Source organism: Harpia harpyja, chromosome 14 (genome assembly GCF_026419915.1).
Source record: "Harpia harpyja isolate bHarHar1 chromosome 14, bHarHar1 primary haplotype, whole genome shotgun sequence".
NCBI classification, from domain to species: Eukaryota; Metazoa; Chordata; class Aves; order Accipitriformes; family Accipitridae; genus Harpia; species Harpia harpyja.
The window spans coordinates 33,218,188-33,245,645 of NC_068953.1; the positions used below are offsets into that span (position 1 = coordinate 33,218,188).

Consider the following 27,458-nt stretch of genomic DNA (forward strand, 5'->3'; position numbering starts at 1 on the left):
AGAAAAAAGTTGGCTGCATGGTTCAATGTCTTTGGAAACTGGGAGTTTTTAAAAGGTATTGTGTGGAGGAATTGATCTCTTGTAACTAACTATAAATGCTTTTTGAGCCTAATACCATGATTATGTTTTTTTCCCTTAGGTATGCAACTGCTGCTCATCTGTCGAATGATATAGCCACTGCAATGGTAAATGGGAACTGGGAGGAAGCTAATCATCTATATATGTGTGCTAAAGAAACATGGAACGAACTGAAAAATCACCCCTCTTTGAGGTAGTAAACTGGAAGCTAGCCTAGTGTTCATATGAAACTATTAAGTGTATTATTTTACTTTTGGTACTTTTGAGAGAGGCTTACGGACTAGTGGTATTATTTAAGCCTGATAAGTTTAGAAGCTTTAATGTTCTTGAGAGCTTTGAACTTCCTGGTTGGTTGTTTAGCTTTTAAGTGATTATATGAAAAAGCCTTTTTTATGAAACCTTGGGAATGAATTGGTAGGCATGGATGAAGCACTGAAACATTTCTGTTCTATGTGCCAATGCAGGAGAACTAGAGCCTTATTTTTCCCTTGTCATAGTTTGGTTTTATGGCTTTTAGACAAGTAGCAATAAGCAGAATTGAAAATTCCCTGTGAACAAAAGAATGTTGCAGACGTTATGGGAAAACATACTGGGTTATTCATCTCTTCAAACTTCCAAGTGGGCGTCATTCAGGAAATGTTACTAAAGATCTGAGAACTGAAGTAATGTGTATTGTTTTTGAAGCGTCCTTCATCAGGTTTTCTTTCAATTATCTTGTTTTCTGGCTTAATGATACACCGAAAGTTAAAGCCTTATGTTTGGCATTATATTCATTTTCATGGCAGCTGATTTAAAATAAAATTCATAGAGGGTCATTTTGAGGTCTATTCCTTTTCACACTGCAGAGAGTGGAAAAAGCTGTTTTGATTTCAATAAGACATTCAAAAGACTTTGTTTTGAAACATAGAGGTGCCTACCCAAAAGATGTTAGTCGTCTTTTATGGCAGGAAATGCCTGTTCTAGCCTTTTTCTTTTGTTCAGCCATGTTTCTAAAATTAACCTTCGGACTTAAGAGAACAAGTTGGCAGTAACAAAACATGATGTAATAAATAATTATTTTTTTGGATCTGATATAAAACTTATTAACTAATAATTCCACTGCTGCTGAAACCAAAATATGCTGTGCAAGTGCAGCTTGCCCCTGCTACCCCAGCTAAACTATTTTCTTACTTTTGGGTTCTTGACTTTGTAGCTGGAATACTCATTTCAGTTCAATTTTTATATACAAGGCATTTAATTTTTGTAAATGCTTTAGGTATAAGTATTCTTAGTAAGAGAATTTTAAGAATTTAAATTGCCATCATTAAATTGATCTGAGCTGCTCTTTATCTTTCAGCTATCACAGAGTTTTACCTGAGTATCTGCGACATTTCACAGTTGGCTGGGTGTATACAAGAATCCTTTCTCAAGGTGTTGAAATTTTGCAGAGACTTCACATGTATGAGGTAAAGTGGTGAAGTGAATAGGAATATGTGTTTAATGTAGCATTGTGCATCAGTTTACATTTCTGATGTGACTGGAAAATGGTGATAGTGTTTGCCAGGACTTGCTACAGTTCTCTGAACAGGTTTCTTTTAAGGAAGAAGAGCTTTTTTTTCTTGCTGCTTTAGAAAGTTTTAAAGTGTTTTGATTTCTGCTTATGCTTTGGAGAATTACCATATGTAATACACCATAAGACTGTTGCTTAGACATTGTTGTTTTGTTATTTAGAGATATCTGTGTTTCACTTGACTTGGTTATTGCTTTTAAATAAGAAAATCTTGGAAGAAACGTCTTCTATGAAATCCCTGCCTCTTCACCTTAGGAGCTAACGTCTCCAAAGGCCTCTGACTTACGTGTTAAAGCAAACCAGATTATTCTGAAAAAGACTTTGCCTCTGCAAAAAGGCAACAAGTAACTTTCAGGTCTTTTTCATATACAATAAGGAATACAGAAAGGACAAATATATTGTATTTTTGGCAGCTAACCTTTAAGTTTATATAAAAATATCTCTATAGAGTTTTTAAGATACACCCATGCACCTGAATACATTGGGTGCTGGAGTAAAAATGGGGTTTGAATTGTGCAGCGACAAAGTTTTATAGTACCCAGTAATTAGAAGGGAAAGTGATAAGCTAATTATATAAGGAAACTTCAACTTGGTTTTCTAACTCAATTAATAAAGATATAATCCTGTTGCTACAGGAAGCGGTGCAGGAGCTGCAGACTCTTCTGTCTCAGGATGTGTATTGCACTGACAGCAGAGGGCGATGGTGGGATCGCCTTGCTCTGAATTTACATCAGCACTTGAAAAACACTAAGAAGGTATCTTCACAACTGCATGCTGTAAAGCTGGAAACACTGCAGTCATTGTCTGAAAACATTTTAAAAAAATACGTCATATGAGAAGAACAGTGGGGTAGGCTCTCCTAAAAATGCAGATATTGGTAGGAATTCCAAGGTCAGGCAACCAGTTTTTCTTAAGAAACTGAATATCAAGTGTACCCTCATCCTTGGTTGGCCTGCTTTTTTCTGTTGCATAGACGCACACTGTTTGGCATGAAGGATTATATGGAGTTATCAGGCAGCAGCTTCCTTGCTGTTCTGCCTTATAAATTTGCCTAAAGTGTGAGAAGCAGAGAAGTTTCTTGCAGTAAATACTTCTGCTTCTGAACCTGAGTCACGATGAGGCCGTATCTGGAATGAAAAAAACAAACATGATTGGAAGGAGTTTTTTAATGTTTTCAAACAAAAAATTGAGAGAATTAAGTCCTTGGCTAACTGTTGCCGGTGGGGAGAAGGTTGTTTGCTGTATCTGGACCAGATTTGATGTGGGGTTTCTACTGTAAGTGGTCAAACAGTAGGCAACCCCATTTCTAATCTGTTACTTGTACACAGCTCTGGCAGGGTTGTCAGTCTTTAACAACAAATGTAAACTATTTCCATGGTTCTACAGGAGAAACTGTAACTGACCGCCTTTAGACTGGTAAAGAATAACATTAGCGGTTTTAGATAGCATGTATTACAGGCTATGGTCATCCCGGTCTCTTTAATTCTTTTAGGAAGACAGAGGAGGGGAGAAGGGGTTTTGAGGTAATCTTAGCTTTTGCTGAAACTTTGCCCTCTTCCCTTCCAGTAGGACACACACACCAGTAGGGTGTGTTTGTACAAGTAAAACACATTATTTGTGCAGTGGGTAAACTTGCCAGTCTGAAGTCTGAATGATGGAGTTCAGGCTTTTAGAAACTGTGTACATGGTGAGCAGTCTTTGAGTTTCCTAAGTGATTAGCTGGCATGTAGCTGAATGAGAAAAATAACCATACAAGAATGGCAAGGATTGTGTGCAAGGATTATTGTAAATCTCTGTAGTACTTTCTGCCACCTCTGGATAGATTTCTGCAGCAGGATATAAAGTAACCAGTGAAAACTGCAAGCTGCAGTACAGCTTGTACCTTTGAATTCCTAGTGAGCCAGCACCAGCTTTTCACAGACTTTCTTTGCAAGAGCGACAAGGCATAGAAGCCACTAACTAATTTTAGGGCTCATTTTAGGTTGTAGTTCCATGAATTTTCTGTGCAGGAAACAGCAGGTGGTAGTTGTATCAGCTGCTGGTCTGAGGATTTATAAGTACAGGAGATTATGTCCATTTTTCCTGTCTGTTACAAAGGAGAAATACTGTCAGTGATTGAAAATGAAGCTCTGTAAGACTGTTTAGGTCACAGTGAAATATGGGCAGACTGAAAATCAACTTTCAATGAAAAAGACAAAGACAACCAATCTAAGTGAACACACAAAGATACCTGACTAATTCAGCAATGAAAAATAGAGAGAAAAAAAAGTTTTAAGTCCAGGAACAGTAGCAGTTGTAGAGTTGTTTAAAATAAGCAGAGAATGACTTTTTTTTTTTTTTTTCCTTGGTGTTGCTTCCTTGCCTCACTACGGCTATTAAGAATTGGGATTAAAATGCTCTTATTTGGTGTTGCGTTTTAATTCTCTAAGTCTGTTAAAAGGAAATAATGTCATAGGCTGTCAAACGTCTGCAGTTGTCTCTTCTGCATCTTATACTCCCATATCAAGCTTTTTCCAGATTTGGAATTAGAAGTTGTAGAAAGGAAGAGTTAGTCGCAGTTCCTTATTTATAAATTAGGACGAAGTGCCTTCCTCAAGTGACAGAAAGAGAGTATTTCAGAACCATGACTTGAATTAATTTTTGGAGTCCATATTTAACCCTGGATGTTCTTCAGTGCAGTAATACATTGGTCTAAAATTTGTTCTGTATGTACATTCTTGCACAATTGATCTGGTCCTTCTGTTTCCATATTACATGCTGTTAAGAAACTGGCTTGAAAATATTAAACTGATTTGCTGTAGAACCAGCTCTTTTTTCTGGTCACTTATGTAGAATTTACACTTCCTTAATCTTATATTGATAGTACAAATGGAGAGTAATTTCTTTTTACTGTACTAGTGCAAATTTCAATCCAGAAGACTACTAGTGCAAAATACTACGTACTAGTTAGAACTTTGGTTACATAACTAAGAAAGGTGGCCCTGTCTTATATGCTGGTTTTTGCATTCATATTTTTGTGTTCCTTAAATCAATTGGTCTTTTGGGCTTAGTAAGAACAGACAGATGTGCATAGGTCTTTCTAAATTATTGCTTGTTATCTTGCTCTTTGCTAGGCCATTGACTGCATTAGAAATGGGCTGGCAGACCCATTTGTACGTACTGGGCATCGTCTCTCTCTCTACCAGCGGGCTCTGCGAATCAGAGACTCGCCAAGCTGCAAGCAGTTCAGATACCTGTTTTTTGATCTGCCAGTCATAACTGTGGAGGATGTGACACATGTAAGTAAAGTTGCTGGTGGTTTCTGAGAAACAACAACTCATGAGGTCTTTTTTCTTCTGACAAGAAAAAATAATCTGGGAGACTGTTATGTGCTATGCACCAGCCTCTGACTTACTTGTGCTGCAGGAAAATAAATACAAATGTCATTCTAAAACAAAAGCCTCTTGTAAACAAATATTTCTACTTATTTACTAAATGGTCAGCTAAAGTTAGTCAGCTGTACACGGATTTAATTTGCGCTGCTTTACTGAATATGTGTTACGAATCTGATCAGCTATAAACTCCGCTAATTTACCAGCAACATGCAGAACCTTTCTGTCTGAAGAGTCTGATCAAATCAGTGCATTGCCCCTGGTGTCTTCAGGCCAAGCGTTCTGTGTGTAAGAAAAAGTAATAGTAACCTTAGCATGTTGTCAGCACTAGATTAATGGCTCAAAAAATGCAAGGTTTTTTTAGTAACCTTTGGGAGTTATGCACTTTAAATATGCGCTATGCAAAGATGCAATATGATGCACTTGCATCATATTGGAATGGATTGGTTTTTAACTCATTCGTTTCCGTACTGTAGCAGAGAGAATTGTATCTGGGCAAAGTCGGAGCAGAGCCTCACTTTCTCTCTTGGCCTCATCACTGCATATCTCCCTACAGCCCTTCTTTTTCTCAGTCCAGAATCAGTCTCCTCAGTCATCTGTATTCTTTCTTCCTGGTCCTGCATATAGAAAGACTACATTCCCATCTGCCCAGCATTTTTGCTAGACTTTTTTTTTCTGAAAAATTTGCCAGTTTATAAAAGCTAAACAAAATTATTTCAAGGGAATGGCAGGTTAAATTTTATTCATTTGATTTTTGGAAACAAGTCTAGTTCTGATTTTAAGAAAACTGAAAAGGAGGAATATGTGTTTCAGGAGAGATTCAAATACCTAAGCTAAAGTTTTTTAAATGTGATGCTGGAAAGTAACTAGTTCTTTTAATATGTTCAGGTTACGATCAAAGGAAAGATGTGTCCTCAGATGGGAATGGGAAAATCTGTATTTCTAATGGAGGATATTGGTGATGAAGAAGGAGGTGAAGATTTCAGTGTATCCACAGTCATGTGCTCAGTTGAGGAGCTTGCGTTAACTCATTACAGACAGAATGGTTTCGATCAGGGTAACAGTAATTTTTTTTTTTTTGTACATTAAAATAACTGTGGGAGTAAAGAACCAATTTACTAAGCAGTTTAGTTAATAGACCAGTTTTAGCTGATTTCATTAGACCAGTTTTTAGTCTGATTCTGTTTCCTTCCCAAACGGCTCTAATATGTAATTTCCTTACCGAAATGCTCTAATATGTATTTTCCACCTGATTTGCTGTCTTCATATACCTAAAGTGGTTTTGAAATGTGTTAGGAAAAAACCCAACATTTCTTATTTATCTCCATAGAAAATCACTTTGTCTTTCTTATCAGTGAACAGCTATTTTATTTGTTAGGGGTAAAACGCTAGCAATGTCATTTAAGGGAGTGTCATTAAGGAGAGCTAAACTTCCACTGATTTCTGGTACTAGATGAACATGAAAACAGTGTATACCATAGCGAGACACTTAGCAACTTCTTTTGAAAAGGCTTAACTTTCAGCTCTTGTTAGTAGTTGTCCATATATTTTTACAACTTAAGAGCTGTGAAAAGCCATGGGCAAGTAAGAATATATAGGTCTGTTTTACAGGAAAAAAGCAAAATACATAAAGGTAGGCAGGTTATTTTTTAAGATAAAATTTATATTTTTATATAATATATGTATTTTAGTGTAATTTTGTATTACTGATATTTTTCCAAATACTGTTGCAGGAAAGGTGGCAATATCAGAAAGGGGTAAACGGGGAGGTTACAATATTTGGAATTTGGGAGAATTGTGCCAAAATCCCCACTCAATTCCTCACTCCCACCCACTCACCGTCAGTCGTCTTGGCTCAGTGGCTCAGTACAAATTTTGAGCACACAGTGGCCATGTGTGATTGAGTGGTAGGCCTAATGAATCAGAATGCCCAGTCCAGCACTATACACACACATTAACGCATGCACATATGCGCTCTCTCTCTTTCCGCCCCCCCCGCCCCCATACACTACGCTATATATTATATATAATATAATAACATGTAGCATATATTCTATTATCTATATGTATTATATGTAACATTACATATTATATATAATATATTATACTAATAGACTAATAACAGAACATATATCACAGAATGGTGGAGGCGGACAGGGAGCTCTGGAGGTCACCCTGTCCACCCCCCCGCTCAAGCAGGGCCACCTACAGCCCAGTTGCCCAGGTCCATGTCCAGCTTTTGAGTATTCCCAAGGATGGAGACTCCACAACCTCTCGGTGACTCTCACAGTGAAAAAGTGTTTCCTTATGTTCATATATCTATATGTATATATGTTCATACATACATGTGTCTCCCTATGTTCACATATGTATATATGTTCATACACGTGCATGAACACGTATATGTATGAACATACATATAGATATGTGAACATAAGGAAACACTTTTTTACTATGAGGGTAACTGAGCACTGTCACAGGTTGCCCAGAGAAATTGTGGAGAGTGTGTGTGTATGTGTGTATGTGTTCATATCAACATACTTATATATGTACACATGTATAAGATGTAATATATACAATATGTACACATGTCTCTACATATGTTAAGTATGATTTGGATAATACATATTATAAATATTCCATTATAATATATAATTATAATATGCACAATAAATATAACACAATTATATATAATAATATATTATACAATATGCAAGATCTAATTATTTACTATAAATATATGTTTTTACTATATTCTATATTATCAATATTTTACTAATATAATAATATAGAACATATATAATCTAACATATAACACATAATACATGATATATGAGATATAATGTTTATTAATTTATATATGTATATAATAGTATAATATGGAACATATGTAAATTTATATACATCATGTATTGTACAATTATATGCTATAAATATATACAATTATATACTTATAATTAGATATAAAATATTTAAATAGTTACATTATTATGGTATGCTATATTATGTATTATATACTCTGTGTTACATACTACCTATTCTTACTACTATATAATACATGACGTATAATAAATATGTTTTTATATGTATATATAGTATATATAGCATATATGGTATATACATTCCTGTACTGGGTTTGACTAGATGGAGTTAATTTTCTTCATGGTAGCTCATATGCTGCTGTGATTCAGACCGGTGACCAGAACAGCGTTGATACCATGTGGATGTTTTAGTTATTGCTGAATAGTGCTTACACAGTGTCATGGCTTTCTCCATTTCTCCCCGCAGTGAGTAGGCTGAGGGTGGGCAAGAGGCTGGGAGGGGACACAGCCAGGGCAGCTGACCCCAGCTGACATCATTACATGGTAGGCATATTGCCTACCATAAAATGTCACACTCAGCAATAAAACCAGGCGGGGGGAAGTTTTTCCAAAGTAGCTGTTGCTCAGAGTCTGGCTGAACATTGGTCTGCTGGTGAGTGATTGCTTTTGCATCATCACCTTTATTTCTTCTTTTTTTTCTTTTCTTTCCCCCCCGTCACTTATTAATTTGTCTTTATCTCAAACCTTGAGGGTTGTGGTTTTGTTTGATTCTCTTTCTTCCTCACTTTTGCACTTCCAGTTGTCTCCCCCTGCCTGCTGGGGTGTGAGGAGTTAGCAAGTGACTGGGTGGGTGGGCTTATCTGCCATCCAGGGACAACCCACCACAATTTTTTAAATATATAAAAGTATGCACGTCCGTGTGTGTATATATATAGGTGTATGCACATATACATATACTTTTATGTATATAAACATATATACATATGCATATATATACATACATGTATACATATGTGTATGTATAAATATATGTATATACATATTACACGTGTATGTACACATATGTCTGTGTACATCTATATTAAAAAAAACAAACCCAACCCTCATGGACTGATATAGAGACAATTTAGTAAGTGACAGGGTGAAAAAAAAAAAGGAAGATGATGCAAAAGCAATCACTTGCCACCAGCAGACCAATGCTCAGCCAGTATTACTCAAAAATGTAATACATTAATAACAAAATGTTTATATGTAAAAATGGTTTATATTACACATGTACATACATGTATACATATACGTGTATGTATATGTGTATATATGTACATGTATACATACACATACATGCACATATGTATGCATATATGTATGTGTATATGTAAATGTAATAGAAAACATTTTTATATACACAGACATTTTATTATCAATGTATTACATTTTTAGTATACTGACTGGGCATTGGTCTGCTGGTGGTGAGTGCTTTTTGCAGCACATCATAGATATATATACACACATATATGGGCATACATGTATACATACATGTATGCATATAGCTCCATATACATATATTTATATGTGTATAATATAAAACATTTATGTATATATAAACATTTTGTATTAATGCGTTAGTTTTTTAGTGTAAAAATAAAAAAAAATTGTGTATTAAAAATTGCTAAAGTTAGAACAGTAAACCTTATTCATGACAGGGCATAGTAATTTAATCCTATGCTGTAAATGAAGGCCACTAGCCTGGAAATAGAAGGCATTAGCGAATTGTGGAAGTAATAAACTGCATTTACAACTTGATGCTGTAATGTTAGTGTATACTGACTTCAGCTGTGTATAAACCTGACCACAGCATGTTTCTGGTTTGGATCATGATGATTTAATACCTCTTTGTATGAGATGATTGCTGTAGAAATTTTTTATTAAATTTTGCCCTTTAGGTATTCATGGGGAAGGCTCAACGTTTATTACGCTGTATGGTATTCTAATGTGGGATATCATTTTCATGGATGACATACCTGATGTTTTCAGAAATTCCTATCAGGTAATTTCAAAAGGCTTTCTTTAGTTAATTACTTTTTACCCATTGCTGTAGAGTGTAACCATGTTAAAATCTTATTCAGGATTAGATTAACATTTTATTCTGAGGGACTTTCCAGACAGATTTTGGTGTTTGCTTGGTTTTATTATTTGTTATATTGGGCTTGTTACTAAAGGACTCCTTGGTAACTAATTGCTATGTAAGTCTGGATTGACTGTCAGATAGGGTGGGATGCATCTGGCTAACTGCATGTGTCCTATGTCTGAACTCACTGGTCAAGGTTTCCTTTATAGTCAGTGGAAGAATACTGCTGTGCCATAGCATTGTTCATCTCATTTGAAGATGACACATTCCATTGAAAAAAGAAAAAAAAGTTTGTTTCTTTTCAATAGCCTTTAAAGGGAAGTCACTTTTTAAAACTCAGGTTTGTTAAATTTCCCCCCCCCCCAACATGTTTATGCTTTTGGGATCGTCCTTCCTTTCTGTCAAAGAAACAAACAAACAAGCAAACACCACTACAGGTCCCCCTCCTCCCCCCACCCAACAACAACTCCCTGCTACACCCTAAGATTAATGATTCCAGGTGAACTTGTGACTTCTTTTAGCTAAATGCTTTACATCCTACAAATTACAGCTAGAAACAGTTTTATTAATTGCAATTAGAAAACTTGATTACTTTTAGTGACATTTGCTAAGAAAACCCTAAAAAGCCATCTCAAAATGTTGTAGAACTAAAAAAAGGCCAGACAATTGTCATCTTTCTTCCACCTTAACCCATTGCTTCTAATTGGAACCCTGGCCCAGAGGTAGACCAGCCTCTTAACTGGATTTATTAGTACTGTAAGAAATTATAGGTTTATATCAATATGAAATATCTTAGGTGGAAATTTATTCTTATTTTAGAGGTGAAACATGCAGGTTTTCTCTTCCCTCCTTCCCATCCCTCCCTTTATTTTTATTCACCAGTTGAAGCAGAAATCCTTGTGGCTGAGTTGAAAACCACCACTGGTGGTTTTGGAGGTGTCTGTCTCCCTGATTAGTGACCACTACAAATATCTCTTTTTAATTGGCGGAGAGGGAGATGATACATTCCCTCAAGGCCATCCTTAGATAGTCCCTTAAGCAGAGGATGTAAAAATCTAGATAATCAAACAGTACAATTGTTTTATTAGGCCAATAGGACTAAACTCAAAACTATGAATACAAGTCACACTCTGTCCCACTAATCTGAAGTTTAACCTGGTTTGTTTATTTTCTGTTGACATGGATTATGAGTCTCTATACAGTCATGTCTCAAGATAATATCTTAAGCCACGAGCACTTGCTTATCAGTATGTTCTTGGTCATATCCTTGGAGAGCTACTCAATGAAAAGAGACAAATTACTACAGAGTAATGGCAATTCTTCAAAATGGCTTTTACTACTTGTCTTGTATTCATCTTGACCAAGTAAATTTAGGGTTGAATACTGTTTGCAGAAAGAATTGAGATATGGTTGTCCTTCTTGCTTTGGAATTGTGAGGTGGGACATGAAGGCACTTGCAGTCTCATAGATAGGACAGGAAGGGGACTGCTGTAGCTCCGAAGGCCATAGAAATACTGGTAAATGGAATTCATACAAATAACTTTTCTTGCAGAGTATCTGCTATTCTTGTAAGATGCCTTAATTGTATGAATGTCACGTATTAAAAGCAGGCATTCTTTGTTTTTGTCAGTGCAAACTACCATTTACTGTAGCTCCTGCCTTTCTAAATACATTTCCTTTAATATAATCTAATGTGCAGATTATGCCTACTTAAAAAAAAAAGGGGGGGGAAAAATTGTATGTTTATAACAAGCCCAGTATTTACAACTCATTTGCAAATTTATTTTTCTTTAAACTAGATTTTACTTATTAATGCAGAGCAAAGCTATCATGAGCCTCAGGCATGAACAAGGGTGAGCTGAAAGCTCACACCTGATTCACTCAGTCATTCCTAAAGCTGTATTTATTTTTGTGGGATTAGCTGTGGCAGCAGTTTGTGTAAGGCTGAAATTTGCCATTTTCTAAGTAAGTGCGCTGCATTTGATTTTGACAAGCTAGAATGGCACTCAGCTACTACTTAATAGCTTTTTTCCCAGCCATAGTCAAAATTGAATAATTGCTGCAGTGACTTTATACAGTAATATGTTCAGTACTATGCATAAGGCTTTCTGCTTTTAGGCAGCTTGCATGATACTCCCTAGTTTCATCACTGCTTTGTTCTCTCCACCTCGGACTGCTCAGTGTAGCTGAGCAGTCTTGGTACTGATTCCAAAGCCTGAGTAGAATGTTACTCCTTGGAGAGTTAGGAGAGCAGATGATAGCTCTTTGTTGCCTGTTAAAGGAAACCTCTGGCTAGAGGTCAAAAACCAACAGAGCACAGGCTAAGGTGTGGTCAGCATTTGTTGCACTGGCATTCAGTGTTAGAATATATGGAAATCTTTTTCCATTTAATAAAGGTTTCTGTGGTGGACAGGTGCAAGTTAAATTGCCTCAGTGTTTGTTTGAATTTGTAGTTGAGATGATAAGAAAAATATGAAGCAGGGCATTGTCATTCTTGGAATCGCTGCTTTGCTGCCAGCTCCTCAGACCTGCATTTACCTTTTTATACAGACATCCCCCCTGGATTTATACACTGACAGCTTCTATGACAACAGGAGGGATGTCATTGAGGCCAGACTCCAGGAGCTTCATACAGCTTCCTCAGAGACACTGGCAAACTTGATCGCTGACATCTGGACCATTCAGGAGGGAAAAGCAGCAGCACTAGTTAACTGGGGGCGTTTTAGTTCCCTCCAGCAAGTTCAGGTAAGTAGCTGTTGTCCAGAACGGGCAATCTGTTTGATTAGGCTTGCTGTTAAATCACACATGGCCATAGTGTGCTCACAGTTTGTACTGAGGCACTGAGCCATGGCTGATGGTGAGTGGTGGGAGGGATGACTTGAGTGGGGACTGCAGCACAATTCTCCCTAATCCTAAGTACTGTTACTCTTTTCTGATACAGTCACTTCTCCTGCAACCTAGTTGGGAACACAGCAGGGAAATTGCTGTAGATAACATCTACTTATGTTTCTTGTTACATGTGACTAAACAAAAAGCTGAGATGGGCCGAAAAATATTCTTGTGAGAGTTAGGAAATAATGGCTGTACAGGAAATTAAAAGAAAAGAAAAAAAAAGCCAACTACCAAACCTTCTCTTACAGAGCCTTGTCTCTTGCCTTGGAGGAATGTTTCTGAGCGGTGTTTTTAGGCGACTTTCCAAAGATCTACGCCATTGCAGAGGGGGACTTCCTGACCTGGTTGTGTGGCGTACTCACACTAATCACTTCAAGGTATATTGGGAGATCATGGAAGTACTCTGTGCTCAGCTGATCTTACCCTTAGGTATAAAACCTTCCAGTTGTCACTCCATACAAACTGTATTTTCCTGTTGTGGTGGAGTTAAACCTACTGCTCAGCTGCCCAGAAGCTATGGCAAGTAGTAGGTGATTGTTAATCTGCTATTTCATCACATTTTGCTGTAGCTTTAATGGGCACAATGAGAAACAGCAAGAGGTGGCTAGGTATTGTTGTAGACTAGGTCTTCGATTAAAATTACTGTAAAGCAACTGTTATCAGTCATACACATTCTGTTAGCAAGGAGTGCTAATGTCACCACTTACACAAAAACGTGAATATATGAGACTACAACAACTATGTTTGCTACAAAAATTGAGTAGTCATGGTTTGTATCTTATCTTGCATGGTAGTGGAACGGGTACTAGGAGACTATTGGACATAGCTGCTGGAGCAACTTTTTATACAATTATTATAAAACACAGCTGAATAGCAGGAATTAGTTCTCTAGAACATCCGAATAAGTAAGTTGCTGTCAGTATCAGCTGGAACAGGTGAGGTTGCAGATGATCAATTTTTGAGTATGAGGTAGCTTCATTCACCAGTGGCTCTATCTGTGTTTTGGTGGATATTTACTGTATAAAAGTTCATTCTCTTGACAGTTAAACTTTGGAACATGGGTTAATAACTTAGCACCCACTCGGCCATCCATTGTGCTAAATCTATGGTATTTTTGTTGTAAATAACAGCCACAAAAGAGTACTTATATTAGTCTGTGGGAGCTAATGAGCTTTCAGTTCCTTCACAGGCATACTACTAATCAATCATCCACATTTCTTTGTAGCTAGTGGAAGTGAAAGGTCCCAATGATCGCCTGTCCCACAAGCAGATAATCTGGCTGAGTGAACTGAAGAAGCTGGGCGCTACAGTAGAAGTTTGTCATGTGCAAGCCATTGGAGGCAAGAGTAAACGCCTCAGTTGACAATGTGGGTAACGGGTGTTTTTAAAGGAACTGGCATGATACACACTACTGGCTGCTGCTTATTAAAAGTAGTTTCATCTAAAATTCTGGTTTCTTGGAACATTACTGTAGTTACTTTTAGCACAAAACATTCTAAAAAAGTTTGAGAAGACTGTTAGTGTGATTTACTGTATGTCACTTTGTGTTCAGACCACAGCCTTTCTCTTCTATATACAATTCATAACTTATTCTATGAAAGGTAATCTAGGGGCTTTTGCCTAAGTAAAGAGAAATAAACAGCTGCAATCACACTGGTACCAACTGAGAACAGTGTCTGCAATAAAAAATGTGGTGCATCAAGTCCTGATCATTTCCATGTTGCCTGTGTAGCCTGAGTTCATTCTGTTGTGCAAGATTCCTTGCAAGGTGCAAGTTTAGCACCTTTCCAGGATTGTCAGGACCAGCGTGGTTCTCTAACTGTCCCCACTTTGTATTATGTGTTTCAATTTTTCAGTTTAATGTAAAAAAATACAGCTGGTCAATGATGGCCTAGAGTAAGGCATAAAACTTTTTTTTTAAATGCTGTTTTAATGTGCTGCTACATATGAAAGGATAATTTAACAGCTCCTTGTGTTGTGAATATCTGTATTATCTGTATAAAGGGGAAATATTTCTCATAGTAGACAGGAGGTGTTCAGTGCCAATATCACTGCACTCAGTTGCGGTGTGTCACTTATTATAGTCAGTTTTGCCACACATAAATTGATGTGTTTTTCTTATTCAGAAATAAGTAAGTCAAGTCAACTGAAATGGAACCAAAAGGATGAGTTATCTTTTAAGACACCAAAATCCTGTGGGTTTGTCTCAATTTTAACCCATAGCCAACATCTTTTCTCTGGAGTCTTTGTTCTCATACTGAGTAAGTTTTCCTGATATCAGAAGTTCTGCTTACCATACAAACAGCAAAGACTGTAACAGAATGTAGTGAGAAATTAAGATCATTTGTGTATCTTTTTTATTAATCATCTTTCTACAGCACATTGTCCCTGCTTTTCTTGGAAAAAACAAACACACAGCCCCTGCTATTTTTTTTGTTGTTGTTGTTAGAGGAAGTTAAAGAAAACCACCTGAAGTTTGCTGTGGAAAGGTATGGACTTTTATTTAGTCTAATTTATTTCACATTCACAACTCAGCATCAGGATTTTACAGTCTTCCTGGCACTGCTACTTTACTCAATAAATCATTATCAGGCACAAAGGTTTTAGTTTCAGTTGAAATAGTGAGCTCTAAACCATCACAGCAACAGCATTAGAAACCTACTGCCTAGAGCAATTTGAGGTACAGATTTCTGTCTCTTATGTTAGAGGCAAAGTTAAGATTTTGTCCTTTGCTTAAATTAAATATATGTTAGAAATTTTTTGGTTTTAATGTCTTTCCATCTGAGAGTAAGCCAAAACCTTTGCCCCACTTGCTACATTTTCATTAAAAATACAAGGCAGTTAATATCAAAGTGGTATTGCAGGCAGGTGCACATTAAACACACGTGCAGGCCTGGGTATACATATACACACAAACGCACATTTTTCAAAGCATTTCTGGAATGAAAGAAATCTCTTCAATACATGGCAGTAAATGGTGAATAAAGTTGTACTGCCATGATCACTAAGTCTACAATAAGCTCTACCTCACAGTACTTAATGACACTGGAGGTACACTTTTAACCATATCAACCAGCGTTTCATATTCCCCCCCCGCATGGTTTACAGTGTAGTACAAAAGTCATGATATAACAGCTAGTAACAGCCAAAATAGTGCACATTTTCTAGAAACAGACAAAAAAAGATGAGCTGCTTGGTAGTTTCTCTACTCTTGCAACACCAAAATGGCATTAACAGTATCTTGTTTTAAATGGTGAACAGAAATTAAAATTTGAAAATGTGTACATATATATATATACACACACACATATATATACACACACTTTTATGTCAGTACTCTGTACATAGAAGGCAAAGATACATACTCAAACCCCAAAATTGCTTTTGAAAGGTACAAAAGATGTTCAGAGCAGTCCCTACTGACTATTGCTAAGGCAACTGTGCAGAGTGGAGAAAATTTTAAAATTAACACTTAGTACCTGTCTTTCAAAAGTAAATTAAAAAAATTAAGATGTTTAACTTAAGAGGAAGAAAAAACAAACACAAGCACGCATGCACACACAGACACACAGTAGTTGTTCAAATTCCCCAGAAGGCAAGGCCTGTACAACCCTGAGGATGCAGAACCTTGTCTATATTTCCAGGGAAAGGTGGATAGCTCCCCTTCCTCCCTGCAGGAGGTGCCCCCATCTCTCCCCCACGCTTATCACCAACTCAGCCTCTGCTTGCTTAACTCCCCTTTTTGAGCTGTGTAAAATTTCTTTTTAAGTCTGTTTGGCAAATAGATATTTAGACAGCTTTTATTATAAAGGCATATTATTTTTAACCCCCTCCCATGCTATATATATATATATATATAAAAAATACAAAGACCATCTGCAGCATCTGTACACAACTTAGAACTGAAATGTTAAAATGTCTGAAATCTCCTTATAAAAGACAATCCTGTTTAAATAAGTACCCATTTTTTCCCCCAAAGGGTACTAGCCTAAACATTAATTTTTTTTTTTTTTTTTTTTAATTCCACCAGCTGCCTGTGTGGAATAATTTATTTACACGTTTTTTGGTACCTTTAAACCAAAAAAGTTACACTTCTAAGGAAAAAAAGAAAAGTACACCATAGTTTTTAACTGTAATTTTAAAAAGAAAAAAAAAAAATTGGTACCAAAAGACACTAAGCACACAGGTTGAGGTCTTTTATGTCAAGTATCAGGGCAGGGAAAGCAGTAAGCTAATGGAAAAAAAAAAAAAATCACAAAAGCAAACTAATACAAACATTTGAAATAATATAAGTCAGATGACTGCTTCAGCAAGTTGTAAATGAACACTAGTTTGTGGACCATTTAACATGCTCAGACCGTCTTGCAGCATAATTAGGCCATTGAGGTGAATACACGTTTCTTCCTCACAAACTGTTGACCAGAACCAATCTGGCATTATGTCATAACATGCATGTGCGTGCCCGCATGCAGATGCGCATATGCACATGCATGCACACACACGCTCAGCTGATTTGCATAAAAAAGGGGGGTTTGGTTAGTTAAAAAAGGAAGTCTACCCCACACCTCACCTTAACTCACCTTTACAATGAAACTGCCCACTTATCGCCACCAAACCAAACACAGTGTGAGAAAGCAGCATAGCCAGTACCCCCAACAGCTTTGTACCTTAGGTAATTTTTAGCCTGGGGAAAACAGGGTCCTGTATGCACTGGACTTTTCTAGCACAAAGCTTGCACCTATAAGGCCACTCCAGATGCGTAGTCTCTAAAATAAATCCTTGAGCAATCTTAGCCATCCAAAACCCACGTTGCAATTTAGGCTGTGCTGAAGACCAGTTTGGTTTTACAAACAAATGAAAAGCTCCAAATCCCATCCCTCCCTGCCTTTTTTTAAACTGTAATATACTGCATATTATTATCGTACAGCTTTTTCACCCCCCTCCCCGATAACTGAGAATAGCTTATAGTCTATCATACAAGGCCTTCGGTGCCTTAACCTGAGTCAGCACCTGAATAGAAGCTTGGCATTGGTTCAATAGCATTTGTGTTTTACACAGAAATCAGTTAATACAAAATACAGCCTCACTGTTAAGAGAAGGCAGCCAACAAAAGCCTTAACTACGAGAATGACACATTACTATTCCTCCACTCTCCCAGTATACTTTCTTGGTTTTCTCCCTATGAAACTTGAGACATTTTCTGGCACAGCATCCAGGGGAGAGGTATCATTTAAAAGCTTTTAGAGTGAAGAGGAGGCTACTGCATTAAGCAGAGGAGGCTGTTGGATTTAATTCCCTCAAGCAGCACTTGTCCATTGCACTGTCCATATGGACATGCATGTATGTAAGAAGGCGGCACCACTAACCGCTCTTCTTCCAGCACCTACTTACAAGTGACAACAGCACTAGCACCCCTCGTGGATTTGGCCACTTGGAGCATGTCCTCCTTTCTGGAACCCAGTAGGGCTTAAGTATGAATTCTGCTGAAAGCTACTTCATCCTGCAACAGGATGAGGAGAGGGTTGGCAGGGATCAGGATCCATGCAGGGATACAATGCTGAGTATTTGAGGTGCTTACATTAAAAAGTGAGGCTCTCATGAGACTTAGAAATGAGCTTAACCTTAAAGAGGAAAAACCTGCTGTCTCTTGAGCTGGCCTTCTGTTATTTCCAGAAATGGAGAGGAGGATGCAGGGGATGGAACAATAACTTACCGTAACAACGTACTGTAAAAAGTTGGGGGCAAAGGGTGTCAGGTCAGCTGCATTAGAGTAATCTTGCTACTGTTTCCTCCCGATTAAAGGCACTTCTAAAGCTACTGCAATACCATATCTACAGTAATGTTTTAAGGTTAACAGTGCATTGTCCTGAAGTTGATTCCTATAGTCTAAAGTCAAGCTCATGACAAAGAGCACAAATCTGACTAAATGTTAATGAATACCTTTTGGGGAGAGAAAGAAAAGGGAACAACCACCCCATGGATACACACTGCATTAACACATATGTAGGATGATCCAAGTCACAGAACGTTAGTATGTATCTATGTATGTATGCACGTAAGTATTCTTCCTGAAGAGGCAATCTGATAAAATAGCTTGTTCCCAGATTTCAGCTGTCGGTCTCTGTCCACTGCACTGAACTACTATGATTTGCCAAGCTGTTTTGGCACAAGAGTCACTTCAGTCACTATCTGGGAAAAAAGATGTTTCAAGCAGAAGCCTTGTTAATGACCACACCATGCCTTTCAACTAGCTAATGAAATGCTCCATCGCATATAATAAGCCAAACCACAAAAATACAGAAGAAATTAGGGACCAGAAGCCCTAGCAGATGAGAACTACTGAAGACAAAATTGTGCGATTTGAAGCATGACTCGCTTTGCTTTTAAATATTTGTGCAAAACTTACATAACGTTTGTATATAAAAATTATTACAGCTTTCAATGCCGCATTTAGCAGTGTTAACTTAGAAAAGACAAAATGATATGCTGTGTTCTCCCCAAACCTTTAAACCACCACATCATCTTAATCTTCATTTGCAAGTGTCTCAGTAGATAGCCAGATTTTGGCCCCACTTAAAAATTTGCTTAAAGGTGTCCCCAGAATGCTCCGTCTGCATAGGTTCCCTACAGGAGAAAATGGGAATGAGGAGGAGAGAAAGTCTGGGGCCTCAGAGGTGTCATTTAAACTATTTGCTCTGAAGTACATCCTGCTTTGATCCAGTTCTGAGCAGCTGCCTTGCAAAGAAGAGTTGCTTTTGTACTGCCGAAGATTCCGGTTTAACATGTCTACTTCATCTGCCAGCAAAGAAACTTTATGGAAAGCAGTGATGAAGCCACCATGATTAATCTGGGCCTCAGGAACCCAGCGGAAGTAGCACAGTTTCCACAGTTTTATTTGTGTTCCAGAGAGATGGGGCAGAATTACACCGTGCAAATCAACAGGCTTTGCAAACCAGTCTCTGAAGTACTGTTCCATACTGTTACTCTGACTCTCTGTTTGCTGTAAAAAGTCCGGTTTCAGTTTTAGTATCAGAGAGTTTCTTCTCGGAAGGAACTCTTGCTCACTGATGATTCCGTTTTTTAATGCTGGGGGGACACCTCGCAACGTGGAGCTGTAGTTTTTCTGCAGAAAATAAATACTGGTAATTTTCCAGTTTTATGCTCATTTGAATAGCAGATTTCCCTGAGCTGCTAGGCTGCATCATCCAGAGAAATTATGTGACCTTTAAACAGTTCTGAGCTTGAGAGTCACTACTGCAGGGCTCACAGGGCAAACTGTGGCCACCTGTAGCCTTTAAAAAGAAATACATATGTTTTCGAGGCTTTCTAAAGCAATGAATGATTAAATTAATCAGTGTTCACTGAAAAAACTGGCAACCCTGTGGGAAAAAAGTGGCATGTCATCACTTTTCCACAGGTGAAATAAGGCAAATGTTGGCAGTGAGCTCAGCCCTATCAGAAAATGTCCCAGAGCACAAGGCTCAACAATCTGCATCTTTACTTCTACAGAAAATAATTTCTTTACGCTGGGAAGCTAAGAGAATTAATGCTCCTATTGCTAAACTGAGGGTGTAAAACACCATGTAACTAATTTCTAAGCATTAACACCTTATGGTTAAGCACAGAAACAGTCCATTCACAGACATCACTATAGTTACCTTTGAGCGTTTAAAAGTTTTCACTGCTCCATTTTGTACACATGGCGCACTCTTCCCAATATACAAAGGGTTGTGAAAGAGCAGGCGATCCCTGCTTGTAAACTGAAGAGACCAGTCCCAAACACAAGGAAATTTGAGGCCTTTCTCATCACCCAGCTGAATATTTTTGCTTATGGCAAATTCCTGCAAAAAGTTAACATTCAGGCATATTAAAATCAAAGAAAACAGGCTTATTCACAAATCTTAATTATAAACCAGTGCATAACTATTGAGCATAGAAGAGCAGGGATATAATTTAGAGGTGGCTGCGGATGAAAACAACAGAGCAGCAAGACAGTCTGCTGCTGGAGAAAACAGCTGTACCCTGTTTTTCATTTGTGCAATGCAGAGGCAGGGCTACTTACTTAGCAAAAATTACTTTTCAATGATATTAAATTGTTTGTTTACTCTTAAATCCCCCAAACTGTTATTTTGAGAATACACTAATGGTCCCTTAATGCTGTACTACTTCGTAAGGTAGCTACCTAAAACTTTAAAGGGAAAATATTTAACAAAATAAGTAAGTTTTACTTATTTATCAGCCATCAAATGTTTTCTACATGCAGTTCTGATAAGCTCCAGTTTTCAAAAACAAATCTAAGTGTTCAGTTTTCTAAATACCTTTGAACTTCACAGTCTTTTCCAACTTTTTCAACTATTTAAACAATTATGTCAAGAGATTTCAAAGTTTGCCTGAAGTGTGAAATTCTATTTATTGCCCGTCATTCTACTTTATCAGTTCCAGATATAAAATCTGTTTCCTAGAGGAGTACAAATAATAATGTACAATAACAATGCTTTTCTAGGAAAAAAAAAAAAAAAAAAGACCGTCTATGCCAACTGTCTATGGAAAGATCACCTGAAAGGACATTCTGATCATATTCATCTGGGGAGCTGAATATTTTGCCCCAAACAGAGTGTGACATTTTGAAAAATACAAAGGAATACCATTTAGTTGAGATGATGTTATTTCCAGAAGGGCATGCTGAAGTCTCTTATTTGAAAAGTAGGTGGAACACTTCATACTCACAGTGCTTTCCTTTACTCGCTGATGAGGACAATTGAAAAGGAAAGTGCCAAACAATGAGATACGTGCACTGTCGTACAATATGGTCAAGTACATTTCAGAAAACTCGAAGGCTGCTGGATATTGTTCTAGCAGCTGCCAAACACAGTCAAGAAACATCAAGAACAAAGGAGACTGGGAAAAGAAACAGAGAATTATTAGCCTTAACATAAGCTTTTCCCAAGTCATACCAATTTCTTTGCAGTTAGTGCTCCATTAGGGTATTCAGCTATACCTCCGGTACATTCCCCAACAGGGTAAACTATTTGGAGTATTCCATTTTGTATGATTTTATGCAACTGTAACACCCTGTATTCCTGTTTAGCCATTTTCACAAGCAACTATGTGAACTGGCTTTCTCAGCATTACCTTTCCACAGCTTTCCCTTCTCTGTAAGAAGCCAGTCAATTCTTTCCTGGGCTCTCTTCGTACTCATGCAGCTGCAAAAATGCTTTCTGCCATCTTGTATGTCCCTCATAATTTCCAAATTAGTACTTGTATGAGCCTTCCTTACTAATTGGCCTTATTTTCACAATGTATATACTTCTTTCCTGTTTGGAGTCACTGGAGGGCTTATGATTCAGCCACATTAACTTCTCACTACACTTTCTAGCTCTTTCCACAGTGGCCCATGAATGGCAAAAGTATAAACTATCATTTATATAAAGTTTTAGAAATATTTTCCTCTTCCCAGTTTCACCCTTCTGTATATCCTTTCCTAGGGTCAAAACATCTGCTTTCTCATTATTTCGCCCTTGGTATTTCAGTTTCTTTATCCTACATGCATTTTCCCTGCTTAGTGCTCACTGTCCTCAGTTTATCTGTTGGCTCCACTCTCTGGGGATATTGCTTTTCTATTACTCTTGGGCATTGTCCCCGAAAAAGGCTGCTAACCTAGGGTCCTCTATTTTTCCAACTGCAATTACAAGTTGCTCCTTTGCAATGAAAAGGCCAAATAAGATTAGCTGGAAATACTGAAAATCAAGCACTATGCTACCCTCTATTAATCTGTTTGGCAGCTGTGTATCAGTTCATAAAGCTGCAGTGCTTCTCTATCAGCTCAGTACTTTTCAAAGTACTGCACACTGATATGACTTTGCATTCAAAAAACCAGGGATGAAAACAGATACCCTTGGTAAAACAAACCACCCCCTCCAAACCCACTCCTAAACCCCTTTTATTTCAATTTAAAATGTGGGCTGTGCTAGCATTTGTAACAGTGGGACCTTTTCATGTATAACACTGAAGCAACATAAAAACCCAGCAAGATTTGATTGCACCTGGTGTTTCACTGATTCTCACAAGGCTACAGAAGATAAAGAAAATATATCTCTATCCTGGACAAAGACTCATTTTTTTCTGACATTAGTTTAATGAGATTTGAAAGTATTAAAAAATATTTTTACTTTTAGATTTCTGTGTGAATAAATATTCAGGCTGATATTAACCAGATACTGTTATCACATACAAATACAATTCATTTTTACCTCTTTGTCAGATCTCTTTAAGTGGTTACACCTATCTAAAAACTGATATCCTGCCATGACCCATTCCTTCTGTATCAAGCTTTGAAATCCAACAATTGTTCGAAAATAGGGATCCAGCATGACTTGAATGAGAGAAGCAGCAAGACAGCTCAGGTCCCGTCCCTCTTCCTCTGTGAATAACATACAGAATGTATGAAATATATAAGGTATATATATGCACGTATACAGAATTAGATCTCAAAAAGCAAAAAGTGGCAACTAGGTCTAGTGTTTTTCTTTGAATTTCTTTTAAAACATGCTTTTTGCTGCCGTAATGGTTCCCATAGTTTAAAAAAACTAGAAGAAAAAAACACCTTTTTTTTTTTTTTTTAACTGAGACTCATACAATAGAAAAGGTTCCTGCAGTATCCAGCACAACAATGCATTCATCAAGAACAAAATACCCACCCAAATGCCTGGTATTTAAACCAAGATGTGCTAAGAAGGAGGGTGTTCATGTTGCTGGAATTTTTCAACAGATTTTCCACCCTGAAGCAGTTTTTAGAAGGTCATTATATGGGGAGAGTGGGATATACCAGCTGGACAGGTCTTGTAAAAGTTACAGAAATTACAAAATTTCTGATCTTGATATGAGCAAATTTTTCAGTGTCTTTTTTTTCTGGAATATCTGTTTGCATTTACACAACAGCAGCCACTGTTAGTTAAATACTTTTGTACATAGGAGCTCTGAATAAAACTGACATTGCTTATGCATGGAGTATTAGCCCAGTTAACACAGTACAAAAGTTCACCCTAATGTTTTGATTCTGTCATACCATTATCAGAATAAAAACCACAAAGACTCAAATTAAAATATTCCTTTGATGCTGTGGACTACACTACAGTTCAGAGACATAACAAAATTATTTTCCTTTCTAGTTCCTCCAATGCCTAAAATATTTAGAAGCAATGGGGTTTACGTATAAAGATTACAGTTGATTTTATCTAAATGTTTTTATCTACGTTATCATACTAATGCTAAGAATACAGCATGCTATATGATTGTATTACCTTGTAGAACTACAGAAACATGCTTACACTCCATCATATATACAAGCTCAGCAGAATGCTTAAGAAATGATCTAGACAGGAAAACAAAATGATACAACAGTTAATATAACAGGTTCACACTCTAGAAGAAAAAAATATTTGGAATATCTATATTTACCTAACTCATATATTAAAATAGAGAATCCTTCAACAGATTCACTGCTTATTTACACTGGTGAAAGTTTTTCACATCTCATTAACCATCATTTTATTAATGGTACAAACCTAATGTACTCTAACCAGCGAGTATTTTCCAGTGAGGATAGCCACTTCTCTTCAGTTTCTTCAAAAGGCTCTGCAACAAAGAAAGTAATTACATTGCAGAACAACTTCAAATAACTATTCCTGTTAGCCAGATCTAGTAGAATTTGTTGTATTTCAAGAAAGTAACCACCATGAAAGAAGGACAGTCCAGCATACCATTAACACACAGCTGTTTGAGTTTGGTATGTGCAGCCTGGATTTCCTGGATGTTGGGGAGACACTTGTCCAGATCAGATTTGTAAACATCACTTCTTAGAGGATGGCTTCGAGTTATTGCATTACAAATCCTAAATAAGAAAAAGAATCAGCCATTTTATTATTGGAGCAGAGAGAAACAGTCTTTCAAGAAACATGCCACGGTCTTTAACTGCAAACAACTAAAACGACATAAAACATGCACCTTATTTAAAAAAAATTTTTTTCTAGTTTATATTCGGGAGATATATTGCTCCTGCCACAAAGGTATTGACTCAAATATTTTTGGTATCTGTTAGTTACAAAACAAAAAAAAATGGAAACGCTGGATCATTAAAACAACATGTTTGGGAAATGAAAATCTGAGGCTGACTTATGGTTAAAGAGATCTATTCAATTTTTAATTTTCCACAATCTTTAGTAAGACTTATCTAGGCTAAATAAACGGAACATATATAAAGTTTATAAAGCCAGGAAATCTGACAGGGTTTCAGATAAAACTCAGAGATCCAGCCTAACACACACACAGTGCAAGTGTTTGTACTACTACAAAAAGTCACCCTACAAATTAAACCAATGAACAAAAAATACCAAGCTAGTAAACTACTTATGCAAGGCTCTAAATGCCTTCATCTTTCATCAAGGACAATGAATGACAAATACTTCACAGAAATATCATGTGCATTGTGGCACTAAATCTATAGACTGTATTTCCCAACGCCACAAATAAATAATTTTTACTGTGTCTTGCTGAGGCAGGTAAGAAAATCTCCACCAACATAAGCTGTTATATAGTAACATCAATAGAAAAGATTAAGTCTGCTCCTTTTATCAATAAATTCTCTCATCTGAATGACTTGCTGTCTAAAAAATAAATGTCCCTTAAAATTTGAAAAATTATTCAGTATTTGAAACTGAAGTGGACCTTGAATAGAAATTGTGCCAGAATTATATTCAGAGAACAGTTTCTCAAAAGCTATTGCACTACAACATTATGAAGCAAGTATCCTCTCAATTACCAATTGCTGCTGTATGTTACACAGTCACTTGCGTTATCCTACACGTCTGATTAAAGAATAACATAACTAATGATTTACCTTTGATCAATTCTTCTTTGTTGCAATACATCTTTAATGTTGGCCATTCTTACAAGGGCACTCCCATTAGGGTGATTCCAGGACCATAACTAATTTGGGAAAAAAACACAAAAGAAACAAAATAATGCAGGTTAGTGTTGTTCCACAGAAATTTTTTTCTTAATGCTACACACAAAACTATGTTAATAGACATATATATCTTTAAGATTAATATTGTACAACGATCAAGAACAGTAACAGAATGAAGACTACACTTACTGGCATTCGTCTCCCAATAAAAGAGTAGGAGTACAGCTTAAGATCTTGATCTGCTAAGGAAGATGGAACCACAAAATATTCTGGAAGGCTTGGGAAAAAAATATGATACAAGAGGTTACTTTTCCCTATGTATTTTACCAGCTTTTCTCTTGCTGCAATGCTGCGTTACCAACTCTGTTAAACTATAATGCACCAGCCCCTAATAATAGGGCAGTGCTAACTGGTTGTCCTGTATGCCTCCATGATCTTATATATCATTGGTACAGCTCAGATGTATTTGTTTAGAAATGTGCATGTTTCAAAGGGAAGTACAAAAGCATGAAAGCAACAGATGCCCCAAAATATAACATTTCCTTTAATGACAACATTTGCAGGATCTTTTAACTGAGGGCCTCTCCAGAGTGTGACACATTTAAGAAGTGAAGTGCACAGTTAGGTAGGATAGAGGCTTTGGTACAGGAGACAGGAAAAGACAGCATAATTGCCTTGTTTTCTTCTACTGGTGTTACAAGAGAAACTTACCAAGTAGATATCATATAACCTTCATTGACTGAACAAACTCTCCACTCTGATGCACCTGTCCTTTTGATTTCTCTATCCCAATCAGAGTAAGTTTCAAACAAAGGTGTCTGCTGACCACTGGCACTGCCGATGCCGCTACCACCACCTCCTGGGTCTATTCCATTCACCTTCTTTGCTAGGAAAAGAAAATTCATCAATGCACATTTAAAAAAAAACAGAGGAAAAAAATAAAACTCTTCACCTTCCTAATTAAAAGAATGAGCCGCTAGCATCAGGACTAATGTTACCTATTTTTGTATTATAACAGATTGGTCATCTAATGACAGTTTCGCAATACATGATGATGTAAATGTATTTTTTCCTGCAATTTCAACAGAGAAGTAATGTAAAATTGGTATGTTGTGCTGCTTGATAGAAAGCAAGACATACTAACAGTCAGGAACGAATGTTATCTTCAGTCACAGGATTTCTCTCTTCAACACACCAAAGTTCACGACATTTTAAAAACATGAACCCTTTATAGGCTACCGTTTAATGAGGTACCTTATGAAGAAAGCAAAATAAAAATGATGTAACTTCAACAGCTTTATTGACTGCTGTATTAAGAGCAAATAAAAAAAATTGAAGGCCAGGTTAAATATATATATATATATATTTATATCCACACAAAAAGGTAGCCTACCATTTTGTCACTAGGGTCCAAGAAGATTATATAGTTACTAATACAGAAGGATCTCCTTTGCTGATCATTCCTTAGGTGCCAAGCAGGCAGTCAGCTGTGTCAAAGGAGACTACATTTTGTTTCTTGACACTTGGAAGTAACTTTTTAGACAGAAGTGAAATAAACTGAGACTCAACCCTATTACCTCTGCCATGAAAGCTCCTAGCTTTAGCAAGAGTCTGTAAAGATGTAAGCGCCTGCCCAAACAAAGCAGAATACAGC

At 37.0% G+C, this 27,458-nt stretch overlaps 2 protein-coding genes across 7 annotated transcripts in view; one reads left to right on the forward strand and one right to left on the reverse strand.

The window, feature by feature from the left end:
- The window catches only part of FAN1 (FANCD2 and FANCI associated nuclease 1), a 48,932-nt gene that overhangs the window by 12,944 nt on the left and 8,530 nt on the right, over positions 1-27,458 (forward strand). For 2 of the 5 annotated variants that reach the window (XM_052807908.1, XM_052807907.1), the window contains 9 exons: positions 140-271; positions 1,415-1,523; positions 2,263-2,382; positions 4,741-4,905; positions 5,887-6,055; positions 9,764-9,867; positions 12,499-12,693; positions 13,089-13,217; positions 14,066-14,542. In XM_052807908.1, coding sequence (XP_052663868.1) covers positions 140-271; positions 1,415-1,523; positions 2,263-2,382; positions 4,741-4,905; positions 5,887-6,055; positions 9,764-9,867; positions 12,499-12,693; positions 13,089-13,217; positions 14,066-14,203 — 1,261 coding nt within the window. In that variant the 3' untranslated portion in view covers positions 14,204-14,542. Of the gene's footprint in view, positions 1-139; positions 272-1,414; positions 1,524-2,262; positions 2,383-4,740; positions 4,906-5,886; positions 6,056-9,763; positions 9,868-12,498; positions 12,694-13,088; positions 13,218-14,065; positions 14,543-15,218; positions 18,946-27,458 lie in introns of those variants that run through there. The other 3 variants (XM_052807909.1, XM_052807910.1, XM_052807911.1) reach the window with 3 other exon arrangements.
- Positions 15,316-27,458, reverse strand: part of MTMR10 (myotubularin related protein 10) — a 43,863-nt gene continuing 31,720 nt past the window's right edge. For both annotated transcript variants that reach the window (XM_052807913.1, XM_052807914.1), the window contains 10 exons: positions 26,516-26,690; positions 25,994-26,081; positions 25,736-25,824; positions 24,600-24,730; positions 24,405-24,474; positions 24,141-24,211; positions 23,091-23,260; positions 21,568-21,738; positions 20,499-20,681; positions 15,316-19,963 (listed from right to left, as the gene is read on the reverse strand). In XM_052807913.1, the coding sequence (XP_052663873.1) occupies positions 19,364-19,963; positions 20,499-20,681; positions 21,568-21,738; positions 23,091-23,260; positions 24,141-24,211; positions 24,405-24,474; positions 24,600-24,730; positions 25,736-25,824; positions 25,994-26,081; positions 26,516-26,690 (1,748 nt within the window). In that variant the 3' untranslated portion in view covers positions 15,316-19,363. The remainder of the gene's footprint in view (positions 19,964-20,498; positions 20,682-21,567; positions 21,739-23,090; positions 23,261-24,140; positions 24,212-24,404; positions 24,475-24,599; positions 24,731-25,735; positions 25,825-25,993; positions 26,082-26,515; positions 26,691-27,458) is intronic.